The sequence below is a fragment of the Zootoca vivipara genome, chromosome 6, assembly GCF_965207765.1.
Source record: "Zootoca vivipara chromosome 6, rZooViv2.hap1.1, whole genome shotgun sequence".
NCBI classification, from domain to species: domain Eukaryota; kingdom Metazoa; phylum Chordata; class Lepidosauria; order Squamata; family Lacertidae; genus Zootoca; species Zootoca vivipara.
The window spans coordinates 87,003,086-87,020,036 of NC_142589.1; the positions used below are offsets into that span (position 1 = coordinate 87,003,086).

General features: G+C 42.7%; 1 protein-coding gene across 1 annotated transcript in view; it reads right to left on the reverse strand.

Annotated features, from left to right (window-relative positions):
- LOC118086526 (scaffold attachment factor B1) overlaps positions 1–16,951 on the reverse strand; it is a 31,344-nt gene that overhangs the window by 13,611 nt on the left and 782 nt on the right. The window contains exons 2-13 of the mRNA XM_035118242.3: positions 13,568–13,655; positions 11,712–11,776; positions 11,410–11,607; positions 10,954–11,016; positions 8,187–8,214; positions 6,760–7,276; positions 6,237–6,283; positions 3,270–3,370; positions 2,013–2,162; positions 1,827–1,906; positions 545–675; positions 326–417 (exon numbers count right to left, since the gene is read on the reverse strand). Coding sequence (XP_034974133.1) covers positions 326–417; positions 545–675; positions 1,827–1,906; positions 2,013–2,162; positions 3,270–3,370; positions 6,237–6,283; positions 6,760–7,276; positions 8,187–8,214; positions 10,954–11,016; positions 11,410–11,607; positions 11,712–11,776; positions 13,568–13,655 — 1,560 coding nt within the window. The remainder of the gene's footprint in view (positions 1–325; positions 418–544; positions 676–1,826; positions 1,907–2,012; positions 2,163–3,269; positions 3,371–6,236; positions 6,284–6,759; positions 7,277–8,186; positions 8,215–10,953; positions 11,017–11,409; positions 11,608–11,711; positions 11,777–13,567; positions 13,656–16,951) is intronic.

The following is a 16,951-nucleotide window of genomic DNA, read 5'->3' on the forward strand; positions in this document are numbered from 1 at the left end:
CGTAATTCTATGAACCTGTGTCGTAAGGTTCTGCAAGGTAGTTGTGGGAGACAACTGATAACTGGACGCCTCTTTCTCCCACTGGACAAAGAATTTAAAGAACTGAAGCAAGGGAGTCATAAATGAAGGTAATTTCTGACAAGATTTGGGTGGCTTTTAATAAAGGAAGGATAAAACCCAATCTAAACTTCTGCCCTTTCTATTGTCTAAGATTTACTAGGATCTACGTACTTCTAATCAGCTGAAGCTTAAAACTTTTTGAGCCAAGTTGAATGTTTCATTAAACCTTTACACATATCGAGGGAAATGCCCTGGTTCCACTTACCCTCTCTTTTGACCTAGTTGTTGTCTTCACGCTGATAACTGGTTCGCCTTTGGATTTATCCATTATCACAGTCCTTTCTGTACCCTTGCTTCCTACATAAAAACAGGGGTGGGAATTAAGATACTCAACACGAAATCTGGTTTTGATGTTCTAACCCTGACAGTGGCCAGCCATTTACACTCTTTCCCCTCCCCCAATGCAGCAGAATAGTAGATTTACCTGATTTTGGTGACTTGGACTGATCCACCGATCCAGATCTTGACTCCTCTTTCCCCTTCTCATCTTTTTCTTCTGCTTTTGTAGCATCTTCTTTCAGGTCAGCCTTCTCGCCCTTCTTCACACTGGCAGACCTGCAAAACCAGCAAGTTCAAAACGCAGGAAGGAAAAACAGGGCAACAATGCAATCCCTCGCCTGGATGTGGCAATGTCTATGGCATACCCTTGAACATTTTTAATGGTCAATCTTGAAGTCAGAAAAACCACACCAAATCCCTAGGGTGACTGCTGTTTGGGGGGGGGGTAGGGGCAGTAGGGGACGATGATCAAGGGAGGTTTGCAAGAAAGAAGACTAAGAGGTAAGGAAACCCAAAAGGTCACTGAGGCTCAATCTGACACATGGGTCTGAGTCAGACTCCTCTCTGGCTGCAGGTCTCTGGCCTGTGGGCCCAATTATGTTCCCCATTTGGCCAAGCCATGCCCACCTGCTGTCAGGTGTGCAATAGGCAAAGATGGAGCTGGGGCAAAAAGGGGTGTGTGCTTGTACGGCACTTTGAAGTCCCATGTCTCCAGCAAACTCCAGCTTTTCACCAGAGCCTGCACAGAGCTGTAAACTGTGCTTTGAAGCCTTGACTGATTGTTGGGGCTTTGATATGTCATGCATTACATGGAGTGAAAATGGGTCTCTTGAATTAGTTGATTGACAAGCGGCTAGTCTTGCCTGCCTGCTACACTTGGGCCATGGGTGTGTATGTGTGAAATATATACATAGAGGTTGCACTCCTGTTTTTTGCTGCTGCTATCCAGAGTCTCCTAAAGAAACCTCAGGCTAAGTCTACAGATTCTTGAAATGGCAATGTAGATTACATCAATAAAACACACCCATGTATGAAGTTTCTTCTGGAAAGGCAAAAATTCAGAATATAAGAATATTGTATGTATGAAAGGTCTTTCTTGATCGACAGAGATCGTGCTAAGCTGTCTTTTGTCTTCCCAACGTGGTAAATTTTTGGAGGAAAGGAGTCTGATGTGCATTCCGAATGGCACAAGTCATGGGAGGACTGTAAATGCAGTCTTTTTACACCAGGTATGTAGCTCCAGCACCTGCACTTTCGGGCAGGTTTTCCAGTACTGCATCCTCACTCAGGAAGTTGTGTGTGTTTTTCCCAAATTAAGAATGCAGCTATTCCCTCAAACAGAAAAAGTACTTAGGGAAATAACAATTTACACTGTTAAAAAAAATAACTGAAAATATGTTTTTAAAACGAAAGAGAAAGCGTATTACCTATCACTAGCTGAAGCTTCATTCTTCACCTCACTATCCTTTTTCTCCAAAAGCTTCTTTGTAGCAGGTTCATTTTTTGCCTGAAATTATGTTTATTTGTTAGAAAAAGAAGTAACATTTGGGAAAACATCCCCCTTAGGTTATTTGTGTTTTAAGCATGCAGGGAGAGAGAGAACCACCACTTACTCTTTCAACAGATATTATTTTCCCATGTAATTCTGTTTTGTGGCAATTGGCAATGCATTTTGTCACTTCTTCAGCTGTGGACATTGTCACAAAACCGTAACACCGCGCTCCTGGACTCCGAGCATTAGTCACCACTTTTGCACCAACCACCTTGAAGAAAGGAAGGACATATATTTAAAATAAACTTAGCCACAGCTTGGTGTCAAAGTGACTAGTTCGCTTTGGAGAAAGAAAAGCCAGTTGGGCTACTTGATACATATACCAAGGGGAAAGTGTGGGGTTGCCAAAGACTCAACAGCAAGCAGCCTGTAATAGCAGGACAGTGTGACTTATTTCGTTCTGTCGTATGCAGTAGTAGCATAACTCACAGGCATAACTCGGTTCACTTCCAAGTAGCAATTTTCTACAGCCTTCATTGTAATAGTGAATGCAAGTGGGGAGTGCTGACCAGAATGGAGCCAAGTGGGGCTCGGAAAAACAGAGATATCAGCATGATCTAGAGCAGTGTTTCCCAACCTTGTGCCTCCAGCTGTTTTCGGACTACAATTCCCATCATTCCTGACCACTGGTCTTGCTAGCTAGGGATGATGGGAGTTGTAGTCCCAAAACATCTGGAGGCACAAGGTTGGGAAACACTGATCTAGAGAGTTGCCTGAAGCACACATATTTTAAAAAGAAAAGCCAAAGAGGGACCTCCCCTTCCCTCAAAAACCAACCCAATGAGGACTTTGTGCTTAGTAGCCAGAATCCCCTATGGTACTGAACGAAGAGCTAGCTCAAAAACCTAAAACCTCTTGGAAAGGGATCTGGACTAGACAAATTTCGGGACACATGGCACACCTTTGTAAAGTTTGCTTCTGATGAAGAAAACAATTACAGGCCGCTGACCACCTGTGGCTAACCACCTTCGGACAAAAATTGTATTGTCAGAATCATTAATAAAATTTATATTCACTGCTGGGCCTGTTCGTATTGCTATGCTTCATGAAATGTCCTCTATATTACTGTCGTTTCCTTTACACTTTTATAACAAATTCAATTAAAAAATCTTTTAAAAGTAGCCAGAAACTGCAAATGTCAGAAAACAAAAACTGGAAAATGGAAGAGGAATGTATTATCCTGAGGAAAGGACATAGCTGGCAGGAACCCTGAAGAAGGTCACTCTCGTTAAGAGTTAAGGATACTCTGCACCATCTTATTACAGGCCCTACTTCTCTCTCCATCACAAGGCTTCAACAATAATCAATGCAGCCTTACTTTCCCATATTTGCTAAAGAGGTTCTTCAAGTCTGTTGCTCGGGTGGTGGAAGCAAGGCCGCTCACCCAGAAGTTCCGACCAGTTGTAGTAGCACTGTGGCCTACGTGGAAACAGGAAGTGTTTATAGCATATTTAGCGTGACAAGGCAGCCCATCCCACCTCTGGAAGGGGAAATGCAGCCCTAGGAAATCTAACCTGGAGAAAATGCACATCAAGACCCCAACATCCAAAAATTTGGTAGTAATCCCAAAAGAACCGCCTTCACCAGTGTACATCCCCGCTTGTCAGATACTCACTGCAAACCCTTGACAGTCTTGCTTATACTTGCTAGTGAGGACTGACCATGGGTTTCTGGACATTTACAAAATGTGCCTGGGAATGCCAACACTCAAGCTGTGTATGTCAACATTCGTTCAAGGCAACGTGAAAACTCTTTGTTGGTCTAGTGGTACTTCCCACCAAACAAAGAGTTTGCACATGTCCAGTTTCTCACTTTGCTATTGCTGGGGTTCACTGTTTTTGCAGGATTCCAAGCCACCCCACAGGCGCCTCTAGATTCTTTTTGGATGGCTATAGCAGTGGGGGAAATTGCTGGTGGGGGAGAGTAGAGCTGCTAAGAGCAATTCTGGAGGAAGCCTAGAGCAGAATTTCAAAAGCTTGGAGTCTCTGGATCTCTTTCTCTCTCTCACGCACACACAGCATCCAAATCAGGCTCTTCCCCATGAGAGGAAGGCATAGCTACATTGTCATCTCCACTTCCATGAGGAAGAAGTAGCTTGACTGATGTGGCCAAAAGTCATTTTGTACTTCACCCCTAGAATGAATTCTCAGGCTTGATGAGTCCCATTTCTTTCTTTCTAAGTTTTCATTAAAGGATTTTCCTGTGTTTCAATTGTACATGCGTTGTCTCCATTTCAGGTTATAGTTTTTTCTCTACAGGTCATTTACATTTAATGCGAGATGTTAATGTTGTATATAGTACAGTATATGGTCGGGGTAGAAGAAAGGTGGGACGTGTGGTGGTAAACTTGCATTCTTTTACTGAGTGTATGTGTGAGGTTTTTGTGTCAGCATCACTTGGGTAGGTTCTCTTTCTATTCATTAGTTTCATTGGCAGTGAGAGAGATTGGGAGGGGGAGGCTGGGGTTGCCTTCAGTTGACTGCAACTGAAAGGGAAGGGGTTGTTAGGTCAAGTTATCCATATCGATTTGTATGCTTTCGGTTGTTGTGCTGTGTACGTAATAAAGGGGACCCACACTGGGTCGAAGGCATCCTCTTATCTGTCCCTGTGTCAGTTTCAGTCTGTTGGTTAGTTTTCATAATAAGACTGTTTCCCATACGATTTGGTACCAGTGGTTCATGTTCACTCCTGACAGGTCTCTCCAGTATCTGGCTATGATGCTCCTGGCTGCTGACAGTAGGTGGGTTATAAGCTCTTTTATAATGTGTGACCGTTACTGTCTTGGAAATTGGAAATAGGGCCAATTCTGAGGTAGCTTCTTCTTAGGGCAATCTATCATCATCATCATCATCTTTTATGTACAATGGGTTAAAAAGAAGAGTTAATAGTTTCCCCAGGTTAATGAGAAATCCTGTAACATAAGGCACAGCTGTGCACAGCACAACTACTCTCAAGAGAAAACATCTAGAGAGCCAAGAGAAAACAAATGACAGGATCTGAAAATTCTCCAGGGGATCCCACGCTTCCAGCTGATGCCTTTTTGGGGGCCGGGGGCCAGTTTCTCAACAGATGATACACTAGTTCTCTTAAACCCCCATGTACCCCAGCCACACTGGGTGAACACAGCTCCTTTTTAGCAAGGCCTGGCATAGGAAGTTGGTCCAACTAGCTCAGTGTTGCCTACATTTACTGGCAACAGCCCTCCAGGGCTCCAGACCAGCCCCAACTGGAGATGTCACAGATTGAGTTGGGGCTTTCTGCATTCAAAGCAGGTGCTCTGTCCCTGATCTTTGGCCCATAACCTTCCTCTTTTAAGACAGGGAAAACAGCACCTAAACTCTGTGTGTTATGGCCAGGGGCTCTGGGAATGACTCCTCCTAGTCATGTTAGTATTGCGGGAAGGCAGCCAGGTGAATTTGATATTTCAGAGTGCAACAGTAGCTATGACACGATGCATCTGGTCCCAAGGTTGCATATCAAGTTTCACGATGGCCTTTGATGGCTGAAAATAATTAATTATCATCTGGTACTGGGCAACTGGAAGAAGCTTATGTCATTGCCATTGCTGTTGTAGTCATACTCAAGAGTGGAATCACAGAATTTTTGTAGCATTGGAAGGGACACAAAGGGCAATCCAAGTCCAATGCAGGAATCACAGCTAAAGAATCCCTGTCAGATGGCCATCCAATCTCTGCTTGAAAACATCCAATAAAGGGGAGTTTTGTTCCACTGTCATGCAGCTATTAATGTTAGAAAGGTCTTCCCAATGTTTCGTCACAATCTTTTTCTTTCATATGAATCCATTGGTCCCAGTCCTATCCTCTGGAGCAGAAAACAAGCTTGCTTCATCTTCCGAGCGACAGCCCTTCAGATATCTGAAGATGGCTATTCTATCAACTCTCTATTTTTTTCCAGGCTAAACATATCCAGCTCCTTCAACTGTTCTTCATAAGGCTTGGTTTCCAGAACTTTGATCATTCTTGTAATCCTCCTCTGCAAACACTCCTGTTTGCCAATATTCTATGTAAGGGGTTCCCAGAACTGAACACAGGACTCCAGGTGGGAGTCTAGGCAAGGCAGAATAGAGCAGTACTATGACACAAGATTTCTGTTGATGCAGCCCAGAATTGCATTAACTTTTTTTTTTTTTGCTATTGCATAACTCACATTAAGCATGTCAAGAAAGATGAAGTCATGTCCGTTATTCTAAACAAATCAATCAAATAGCATCAAAGGAAGGCTGAGTTCTGTCTATGCACAGGCACAAATATTTAAAAACATATACCTTTCTCCTCTTTGGAAACTGGCTTTTCATCTTTGATCTCCTCAGAACTAAAGGATAAAGAAGGAGAAAAAGAAAAGAAAAACTAATCAGGAAGGAAAATAAGGCAAATTAATAATAATAATAATAATAAAGTACACTAGAACTCAATACCTACCAGAATTAGTTGTAAAAAAGAAAGTAAAAATAAGAAAAACCAACAATGAAAAACATCTTGCTAAGATAGGTACGGGAAGTAAACCTTAAAGACAGAACATCTTACAGACAATTAAAGGCAAAGATTTAAGAAAACAACCTCTGAAGGTTATAAAAAAGAAATCAAACCTTTCTGATTTTTTTAAAGTGTACATGGGGAAGGGGGGAAACAAAACCTAAAATATGGCTTTTATAATAAGGTTAACAGAATTTCAGTACGCTTGCAGGCCAATATGAAGAAAAACAGTCACCCTGATCTCTTACAGACCAACGAGATTTTTTTAAAAAAAGAAAAAGAGAGCATCTGGTCTAAAACGGAGAAAAAACAAACCTCGTGTTCTGATCACCACCCTCTTGGGCAGAGGACTCTTCCTCACAATTAGCCTTGGCTTCCATCTTCTCGGCATCTTGGCTAACCTCCTGGAAACCTGCGTCCTTCTCCGCAGTTTCCTCACTACTGGCTTCCAGAGTTTGGGCTGCTTTGCTACTCTCACCACTTCCTTCTCCTTCTCCTCCTCCTCCACACCTGCTCTCTACTGCTAAAGAGTCAGAGTCCAGGTTAGCTTCCTCTACTGTCTCTTCGCTCGGCTCCCCTTTCGCTACCACTAAGTGCTTCGCTTCATCCTCCTCGCTCTTGGCCGCAGCCTGGCCTGACTGGCTGTCCGTATCTAAAAGCTCTTCGTCCGACTGAGCGACGGCAGTGGCAAGTGCGTCTTCCTCTTCCTGGGCTTCCTGTTTGACCGGCAACGAGATATTCTCTTCCTGTGCCTGCTCTGCTTCAGAAGCTTCTTCTTTAAGGGGCTCAGATTTACAAGTGTCACCCAAAATGTCGAGCATTTTCTCATTTTCTATGGATTTAACAGGAATAGAATGGCACAAGGTTTAATCACCAGGGAAACACAGCAAAGACAAATGCGGAACGGGCATGGCTGCCAGACTTAACACTGAGAGAACGGCTAAGGCTACACAAAGATTGGAAAACCCCTTGGGTATACCACATTCAAATGCCTAACGCTAACTAGACATGGTTTATTATAGCAAGATCATAAGTTATGGAGAAGAAAATGACCCTATTAGTTTAATGAAAACCTTCTGGCTCGTTCTTGACAAGTCTTCAAGAGGTTTGTTCTTCCCAAATTCCAAGAGGCTTAAATAGAAATGAATCAAAGAACACAAAATTCCATTTCAAATTCTGAATTGCTTTCTCTCTTTTTGTTTAAGGCAGGGCCGTCCAACATGTCAACTGGAACATCTTCTGATGGTGTGAACATGTGAAAGTCCAAGAAAGGAAACAGTATTATGGAATTTCCATGTAGAACCTCTTGTCTTCCTTCTTCTGTTACGCCGTAACTCATTTAAAAACACTGTATTTCCCCTATGATAACTTTTAAACTGCCTTCACTATTCTCCCCGATCACACAATCATATATTACAATCTGTGCTATAGGTAGAAATCTTTTGCTTTCATACGCGATGCTAACATTTCTTCTAGCGCATTTGTGAAGCTAAATAGAGATTATTATTTTTTTCTTTAAAAAAAAGCAACATTTCAGGTCTAGAGGAAGCAACTGCAAAATGACAGGCGTTACTTCTCAGAGCTAGCAATAAGGGTTACCGTAGGTTTAAAATCTTTATGAACTTTGGAATGATGTGGATTGTTCACTACTCAGCAATGTAAGAAGTCTAGTTAGTTAAAGTCCTGGACCTTTTCTCCACCTCAAGTTAAGAATGAGCTAGAAGAAATTAATCGAAAGGTACCTGGCTCTGAATGTTGCTCTCCCAAGTCCTGAAAGAAGAAAAGGGGGTGTATTAAATGGTGCAAAAAAGGCCTGTAGTAGTTCATACAGTAAGCCCACAACCTATGCACATTTAACTTGTGCACACTCAGTATTATGCACTTGGCAAAAAAATTATCAAATCAAATTATCAAAAAATTATCAAAATAAAGAGGATTGGGGGGGGGAGTCTTCAGCAATTGCACCTAATGTGTTTTTACTATAATATATTTTGCTTCAGGGCCAATCCCCAGAATGTAACTTCCTGCAGCCAATCAGAAACTGTGCTTTGGTTTCTGAACGTTTTTTGAGTCGAACGTACGACTGTACCAACAGCCCCAGGCAGCAGAGGAATGATGGCTGTAAAGGACAAATCTTGGGGTCTGCTACTTAAAAGTGTCCCCCAACTTCGCTACAGTCTAGTACCGTGTATCTTCGATCGGTCACAAAACAAGAGACTTCAGCCAAGCAAATCAGCAAATCAGCAGCCAGTAGGCCTGATTTGTTGCAACAAAGGAAGAAGCCCAAGTTTACACGAGTCTTTAAAAATTTCCCCAGTTTTCTGCATTACATTTTTCAGTGTCATAAAAACAGCCACAAAGTTAGACACCTTACTTTACAGAATATAAACAGGACTGGCCCCAGGCCCAAGACGCTTCCAACCTAAATTTTAGCTCTAGAAAAATAACAGAGGGAGAGGCAAATAAGAGTAGAATGTGTAATTCAGGCATCCCCAAACTGCGGCCCTCCAGATGTTTTGGCCTACAACTCCCATGATCCCTAGCTAACAGGACCAGTGGTTGGGGAAGATGGGAATTGTAGTCCAAAACATCTGGAGAGCCAAAGTTTGGGGATGCCTGGTGTAATTATTTCAGGCTTAGTCACACTAGGAGATGGAAACTAGAATGTGTCAAAGATTGTGGATAGGATTTAGGCCCATAACTATTGTCCCAATACAGGAAGCAAATTCAATACAGTAATTTATTTCAGCTGTGAAATAAATTTGTAATTTCCAAAGAGCCTAAGATTTCTGCAAAGCTGGTTATAATTGCTCAGAATCATAGAATTACAGTATAGAGTTGGAATGGACCCGAGGGTCATTTAGTCCAACCCCCTGCAACACAGGAATCCCAACTAAAGGATCCATGGCAGACGGCCATCCAACCTTTGCTTAAAAACCTCCAATGAAGGAGAAACCCCCACCTCTTTTGGGAGTCTGTTCCACTGTCTAACAGCTCATACTGTCACAAAGTTCTTCCTGATATTTAGTTGGAATCTTCTTTTTCGTAACTTCGTTTGGGTCCCACCCATCTTCCACATGACAGCCCTTTAGATATTTGAAAATGGCTATCATATCAGTCTCCTCTTAAGGCTAAATATACCCAACGCCATGAACTGTTCTGTTCATCATCTTGGTCACCCTCCTCTGCACATGTTCTAGCTTGTGGATATCCTTAAATTGTGGTGCCCAGAACTGGACACAGGATTTCAGGTGTGGGCTGACCAAGGTAGAATGAAGCGGGACTATTACTTAAAAGCTGTGTGGATGTTTCTAGGCCTTATGGATATGAATATACTATAACTTACATGAATTGTGTGGGGAAACTTCCGTTAAAAATCTCTGATTTCCAGTAGTTAAGCAGTAATGGCTCTGAGGTCCTACTACTTTTTTTGTTCCTCTCGACAATTATCATAGACAGGAAAAAATAAAAGTATGTGATCTTTGCTGTGGCAAGTAAAATTATCCTTCTTGGCCATCAGCTTCCATCTTTAATCAGGATAGAAAATAAAAACTCAATAAGAAATATAGAGGGCTCAATCCAACTAGGTACTACTCAGCATAGATTCAAGTTAGTCACATCCATTAATTTTATTTGGCCAACTCCAAGCATGGCTTACACCAGATAACATGTTTTTCTTGAATAATAATTTGGTTAATAGTAAATAATGTTGAATATAGGCAACGACTGATTTATGAATGTCTGATTGATGCACAATTGTGCAGTGGCAAAATGCTTTATGTGGGCCTCGCCAACGTGTGGGGGGTCCAAAATGTAACCCCCACGTAAAATGAGGATGACCTGTATATTTTAGCTCTGCAGATAATCTCTAACCTGAATCGGTACCTCTGCCAGATTAATGGGGATAAGATACTTTTCTATATCAAGGAAAAGCCAATCTGATAGCTTTTAAAATATCAATATTTACAATTTTACCTGTTAGGCAGAAGCAATTTTCACCTTGTGAAAATAGTCTGCTCTAGTTTATCTAGTCACTATCAGATCTTGCTTCAAACTATCAGTCACAAACATTTCATTATTGGCTGCTGGGTCAAGATAGGGAAGCAGAAACGAACAACAATGAAAAAAGAAGCAAAGACCAACTTGCCAAGTTTGAAAATTCCTATACTATCATAGCTATTGTCACAAATGGTCATGGCTGTTAGTCATGTGCCTTAATTTCAACAGTCATGTGCCTTAATTTCTATTCTGAATTGACAAATGTTGGATACAACACATTGCCTTGATTTAAATCAGTCCCAGCTGTTTATGCACTGAGGTTAGCATTCACACTAGGAAATGAGGAGCTCAGAAACCTTTTGATTTGGCTTGCATGGAAGCTAAATATTAGGCAAAGTCAACATCAAAACACAGCCTCTATTACAACAACTACAGCAAAGCATGTTGCTAGCTCAGGGCTCCAGAATACGATCAGGCCCACAGGTACTGATCAAGAGACAGGTACATTACCTTCACTGCAGTTAAACCAGGTGAAGTAGCGTCAAGCAGATCATCAAGTTCTTCACCATTCTCCTAAAAGAAAAAAAGGTATTCCTTACAGACTAAAAATGCTTAGAACCATCAGCCCTTGAAACAATGATATTAAATTGTCACAAAAAGAGTTAACTGTTACCAGCAAGCCTTCCCTACTGTACCACACCACAAAATGTTTGCAAACATTCCAATTTCTGAAGTGAAGGTGTGGGCAACACAATGTTGACACATAAGGACACAAAGTGAGGAAGAGAGACTACCTGTGACGGTTAAGAGGGCTGTGTGTGCTGTTTGAACAACAACAACAACAAAAACTTCCAAGGGAAGAATGTGATTAGACTGGGGTGTGCAGGGCTGAATTTTCCACACACTTCACCAGCATAAATCTTGGGTTTGCACCACAAGAGGAGATGCCACCAACCAATTACTGACCTCGCTTTCCATTAGCTGTTCAGGAAGTTCTTTCATTTCTGCATCAATGTTATCTTTGTCAGAGTCGAGAAGGTTCTCAGAGCTATAGTCATCTCCACCATCAACAGCACTGGTGTTATCTATTTCAGCTTCGTCTAAAATGCTAATATCCATCACATCCATATCCTGGATGTTATCTGAACTTGCTTCAATATCCTCCTAAAGGGGATGGAGGGGGGGTTAAATAAAAAAGGAAACTGCAATGCCTGTAGCTTGAAAACAGCTTGTAAGGAACACTAAGTCACTTTTCTCCTTCCCCTTACCTGTTCATCTCTCAAGTTTTCCTCCAATCCATTATCTTCTCCACCTTCTTCCTCTGGCTTACGCCCTAAAAACCAGAGAACAGATTGGAAGCACATCAGGTGGCATGCTTTGCAACCAACTCTTGTTAGGCCCCACTTGAAAAACAACAACAACTGTACATGAAAGCAAAGTTGGAAGGTTTAAAAGTAGGGATGGGCCCTTTAGAGATAGGATATGAAATGCAATGCAGCTCAATTTTGCCCTCATGGTCCTATCAAATTTCAAACTGCAATGAGGTGAGAAGCTTGCCTACAGTTTCAGTTCCAGGAGGGGGGAAGTCTGCAAGTGGTACCAAAAAGAAAAAGAAAAAAAGATTTCACCCAAGGTATGTTTTCTTTGTTTCATATGTCAGGTATCTATCGTACGTAATTTTTATTTATTATATAACTATTTATAGCACAGTTCGAGCAGACTTTACAAAACAAGTTACATGAAATTGGTACCAACTCTGTCACTTGCTCGTAAGGAGAATCAGTTTGTGTGATGAAATGGATTTCTGGTTCCCAGGACATTGCCTAGAGAACGGAGTAACCCCCAAGAATATAGGTTTGGGAGGAGCACCCATGGTTTAAATCACAGAACAAGGGCTTTGGAATTCTCAGGCAAAATGAATATGTAAAAGAAAACATGCTGGCCCATAAGAAAAATTCCAAAACCCACATTAGGGCAAAACCTTTGTTAGACCAAACGAAATAGCATTTTTTTCCTTAAACTTGTCAGTCATTGTATCTTACCCAGGGCAACCCAAAGCGTCTTACAACCAAAGTAATGACATTAAAAGCAATAGGAAAGAGAAATACATTAAAAACATCACATCCACTTCTAAAAGGCCACAGATATGTAAAGGCAAAAGGCCTGCTTATAAAGTAAAATTTTTGCCTGGTGCCTAAATATATAATGAATATACATAACAATGGTGCCAGGGTTTTCTAGCTCCAACTCCCTGGGCTCTGCCTGTTCCTCCTCAGGAGCCAACCATCCCCTCCATGACACACGACACCCATCTTCCCTGGCCATTGACCATGCAGACTTAATGGGGCTGCTGGGAGTTGGGGGGCCAGTAACATCTGGAGGACCACAGGTCATGCCTCCCTGCTTTAGCTCCAGATCAAAAGCCTCCCCCCTCCCCCAAAGTAGTATCACTTCTTTTAAAAGCCAATGAAGGCAACAAGTGCTGTCAGGACTAGAAAGAAAATGGAGCTGCTAAAAAACAAGGGGAAGGAATCAGCATGATCAGGTTAACTGCAAGAAATGAAAAACAGGGGTTTTTTTGTTTTGTTTTTAAAGAACAAAAAGGAAATGAGAAAACCCCCATCCTAGCCCACTGAGTTTTCTGCATGCTCAATAGCCACTGTCATTTGGAGAGGAAAACTATAGAGTGGGGTGCAGGGAATGCACTGCTTGAGCTCCATCATATTTTGGAAGCCATAGATTACACTGTGAGCAGAATTCCCGTTGGAGTGAAGACACATGCTCTGCTTATCATTACAAATTGTCTAGTGTTTTCCAGGCACTGTGCAAAGTTATATACATACACACACAGCCCTGCCCTCAAGTCTTACCGCATAAATGGAGAGCGATATCAGGTGGGGGAAGTGGAAGACATTAAATCTAGGTGCCCAAACTTATACATGCTACCCATTTTACAAGTAACTAATTAAAATATTTGTATAGCTGACCCAGAAAATCCAAACTAGCACAGAATCTGCACACACTAACGAGCTGGTCTAGAAAGAGAACAGCTGTTCACAAGATAAAAAAGCAAACTCAATCTGCAAATGGCCAAGAGTGCAAGCACATACATGGCATTCCATACCTTTCACAGTTCTTTTGGGAGTTCTCTTGCCAGTGCTCTCTGCCACCACAGGAATTTCATCAGGATTTCCCCCTTCTTCCTCAATGGCCTGTTAGGAAGAAAAGATTGTGTGCATTTCAGAAACAGCAAATGTCTTCTTGCACATTTTGTAGGATTCTCTGCAAGGAAGCTCAGCAACGCCAAGTCTGCCCTGCATTCAAGAAAGGTAGTATTCAGTCTGTCTTCATGATGTACACCTTTCACTGCATCCCTAAATTTCATCACTCTTACTCAGGACAATTAACCACTTCCTACCCCCACAGCACCTTCTGTATTTTCCATTTTAACATGCCATTTTTCTTCCTCCACCCATCATCTGACCTTCCTTCCTCACAGCCCATTCCTACTTGCCACCCCACTTCTCTCACTCGCTATTTCTCTCTTCTCGCCCCTCCCACAAACACATCCCCCCTGTCCATCACTGTCTTCTTCCCTTTGAAACCACTCCCTACCCCCCCCCCCAATTATTTTTTCTTCCTCCCTCTCCCTCCTGGAGGAACCACAATCCCCCTTTCATTTCAGTATCATCTAATCCCAACTTCAGGCACCTTTTCCCCATAGCAAATCCCCTCTTTGTTACTTTCTCCTTCCTTGTGATTCCACCCACTCTATGATCTCATTCTCTCATCATCTACCCCACAACACCCCTCATCTCATTTACCTCTGGGTCATCTAATCTGTCTTTTAAAAGGAGCCTTCTCCACCCCAGCCAGTCCCATCACTAGCACCTTGCTCCCTTTAATTCTACCCAATTCCATCCCAATTCCTTATCATCTCATTGACTTCACCATCACCCAACTTACTCCCCCTCCCGAACCCCATTTTCCCTTTCTATCTTGTCATTCGACCCTCAATTCCCTCCCCAGTTCTCTCCCATCCTTCTCATGACTGGGGGCATTGTTTTCGTTTGTTACAGTGGTGAGAACTTTTGTGTTTTTATATTGTAAACCACCTTGTGATCCTCGGATGACAAACAGCATAGGATCAGCATCATCTGATCCCATCTGTAGGAGCCCCTGCCCCACAATTGACAAACCCCAACACCACCTCCTTCTCCCTCCTTTTAATTCCACCCCTCAATCCCATCTTCTCCCCCTGCAGAAATCAAAATCCTTTCTTATTCAATTTATTTCACTGTTAAAGGTAAAGGTAAAGGGACCCCTGACCATTAGGTCCAGTCGTGACCGACTCTGGGGTTGCGCGCTCATCTCGCATTATTGGCCGAGGGAGCCAGCGTATAGCTTCCAGGTCATGTGGCCAGCATGACAAAGCCGCTTCTGGCAAACCAGAGCAGCACATGGAAACGCCGTTTACCTTCCCGCTGTAGCGGTTCCTATTCATCTACTTGCATTCTGACGTGCTTTCGAACTGCTAGGTTGGCAGGAGCTGGGACCGAGCAACGGGAGCTCACCCCGTCGCAGGGATTCGAACCGCCGACCTTCTGATCAGCAAGCCCTAGGCTCAGTGGTTTAACCACAGCGCCACCTGGGTCCCTATTTCACTGTTACTCAATCCTTATCCACGCCTCCTTTCCTTTGATTCCACTCAATCCCTGCTGCCCTGAAAGAACCCCAGTCGTATTTACTTCTGAATCATCTACTTCCCGCTCCAGGAAACCAAAGCCCAAACACCATAACTTTCCTCCCCAAACAAAACCCATAACTCTCCTACTTTTTAATTCCACCTCTTGTTCCCATCATCCCACCCAAAACCCCAATACTCCCTCATCTCATTTGCCATAATTCAATCCCACATTTAGGGCCCCCCTCAAAAGTCACCATCACCATCATTCTACTTTAAGATTCCACTCCTGAATCCCATCCTGCCCCCTTCAACAACCCCAAACCTGCCTCATTTACTTTAGGGTCATCTGGTTTTCTATAAAAAGGAAACTCCCTTATGCGCCCCCCAAATCCCATCATCATCTTCTCCTTCCTCACCAAAATCCAAAACCTGTCATCATTATTATCATTGCCCCCTTCCCAGCAAACTCCATCTCATTTACATTACCATCATTTAATGCTGCACCAGGTTTAGAAGCCTCCTTCTCCCCACATCGCCAGCAAATCCCATCATTATAATCTCCCCCACTTAATTCCACCCTCAGCCCCCCTCTCAATGACCCCCAATCCACCATCTTATTTACTTCAAGGGTCACTATGGATGTGAAGGTCTGGAATAACAACACAGTATGAATATCATTTAATTTTTACTCCTCCCCAAGAAGCCCAGGGTGGCATGCAAGATACATGATTAAAAAACAAAAGCAAATAGGTGGGGGAGGGGGTAAACAGTTCCCCCCACCATATCATTTGCTTAAAAGGCACTGGGGAATGTGAGCACCTGGGAAAACAATAATATTAAGTGTTTACAATTAATATTCACACACACACACGCCCAGGGCGGCACACAAGGTAGTAACTGAAAAATAAAACAAAGCAAAAATCGGAGAGTGGGACACCCACAACCTCTCATTTGCTTAAGGGGAACTAGGGATGTGGGCACCTGGAAAAACCAGTAATACAGTGTTAGCTTTTATATTTAACATGTACAGGGAGGTTTTTAAATGTCTGAGGGTTTTTCTGTGTTTTGATATTTTGTTGGAAGTGGCCTGGAATGGCTGGGGCAACCCATATCAGATGGACGGCATATAAATAATAAAATTACTATTATTGGAGCCTGAGACCTCAAAAGATATATATGTTGTTGTTTTTTAAAAAAAATTTTTTTAAGGAATTAAGCCCCATCCCACCCCCCAAAAAACCGTGTCTACACATCTCCACGGAGCCCGAAGCAATGATGATGATGATGTGTGGGTGTAAAAACAAAAAAATGGGGGTGTCTCCCCCTCCCCCCATTTACTTCAGGATCAAGGAAAACAAGTTCACATCTGTAGCCTTTTCCCTAAGGCGGAAAAAACAAAAACAGCTGCGCCATTAGAAAAACAAGAAGAATCAGGGCGGGGAAAGAAAAAGGGAAAAATAAAAGGAAAAACTCTTCCCCACACACACACCACACCATTTTCCCCAGAAGCAAATGCGGGGTGGGGGTGGGGAGACACAGTAAAATGGGGGAGCAAGAAAATGGACCCCCCACCGCTCTTCCATGTTTCCGTTTACTGTATATTTTATTCATTCATTGAATTTATATGCGGGTGGTGGTGGGGAGACACACAGGAAAGTGGGGGGGAGGGGAGCAGCAAGAAACTGGATTCCCCTCCCCCTTCCATGTTTCCGTTTATATTTTATTTATTAATTGAATTTATATACCGCCCTATATACCCGGAGGTCTCAGTATTATCGTCTGGGGCTTCCTCCCTCCCTCCCCGTATTTCAGAAGCAAATG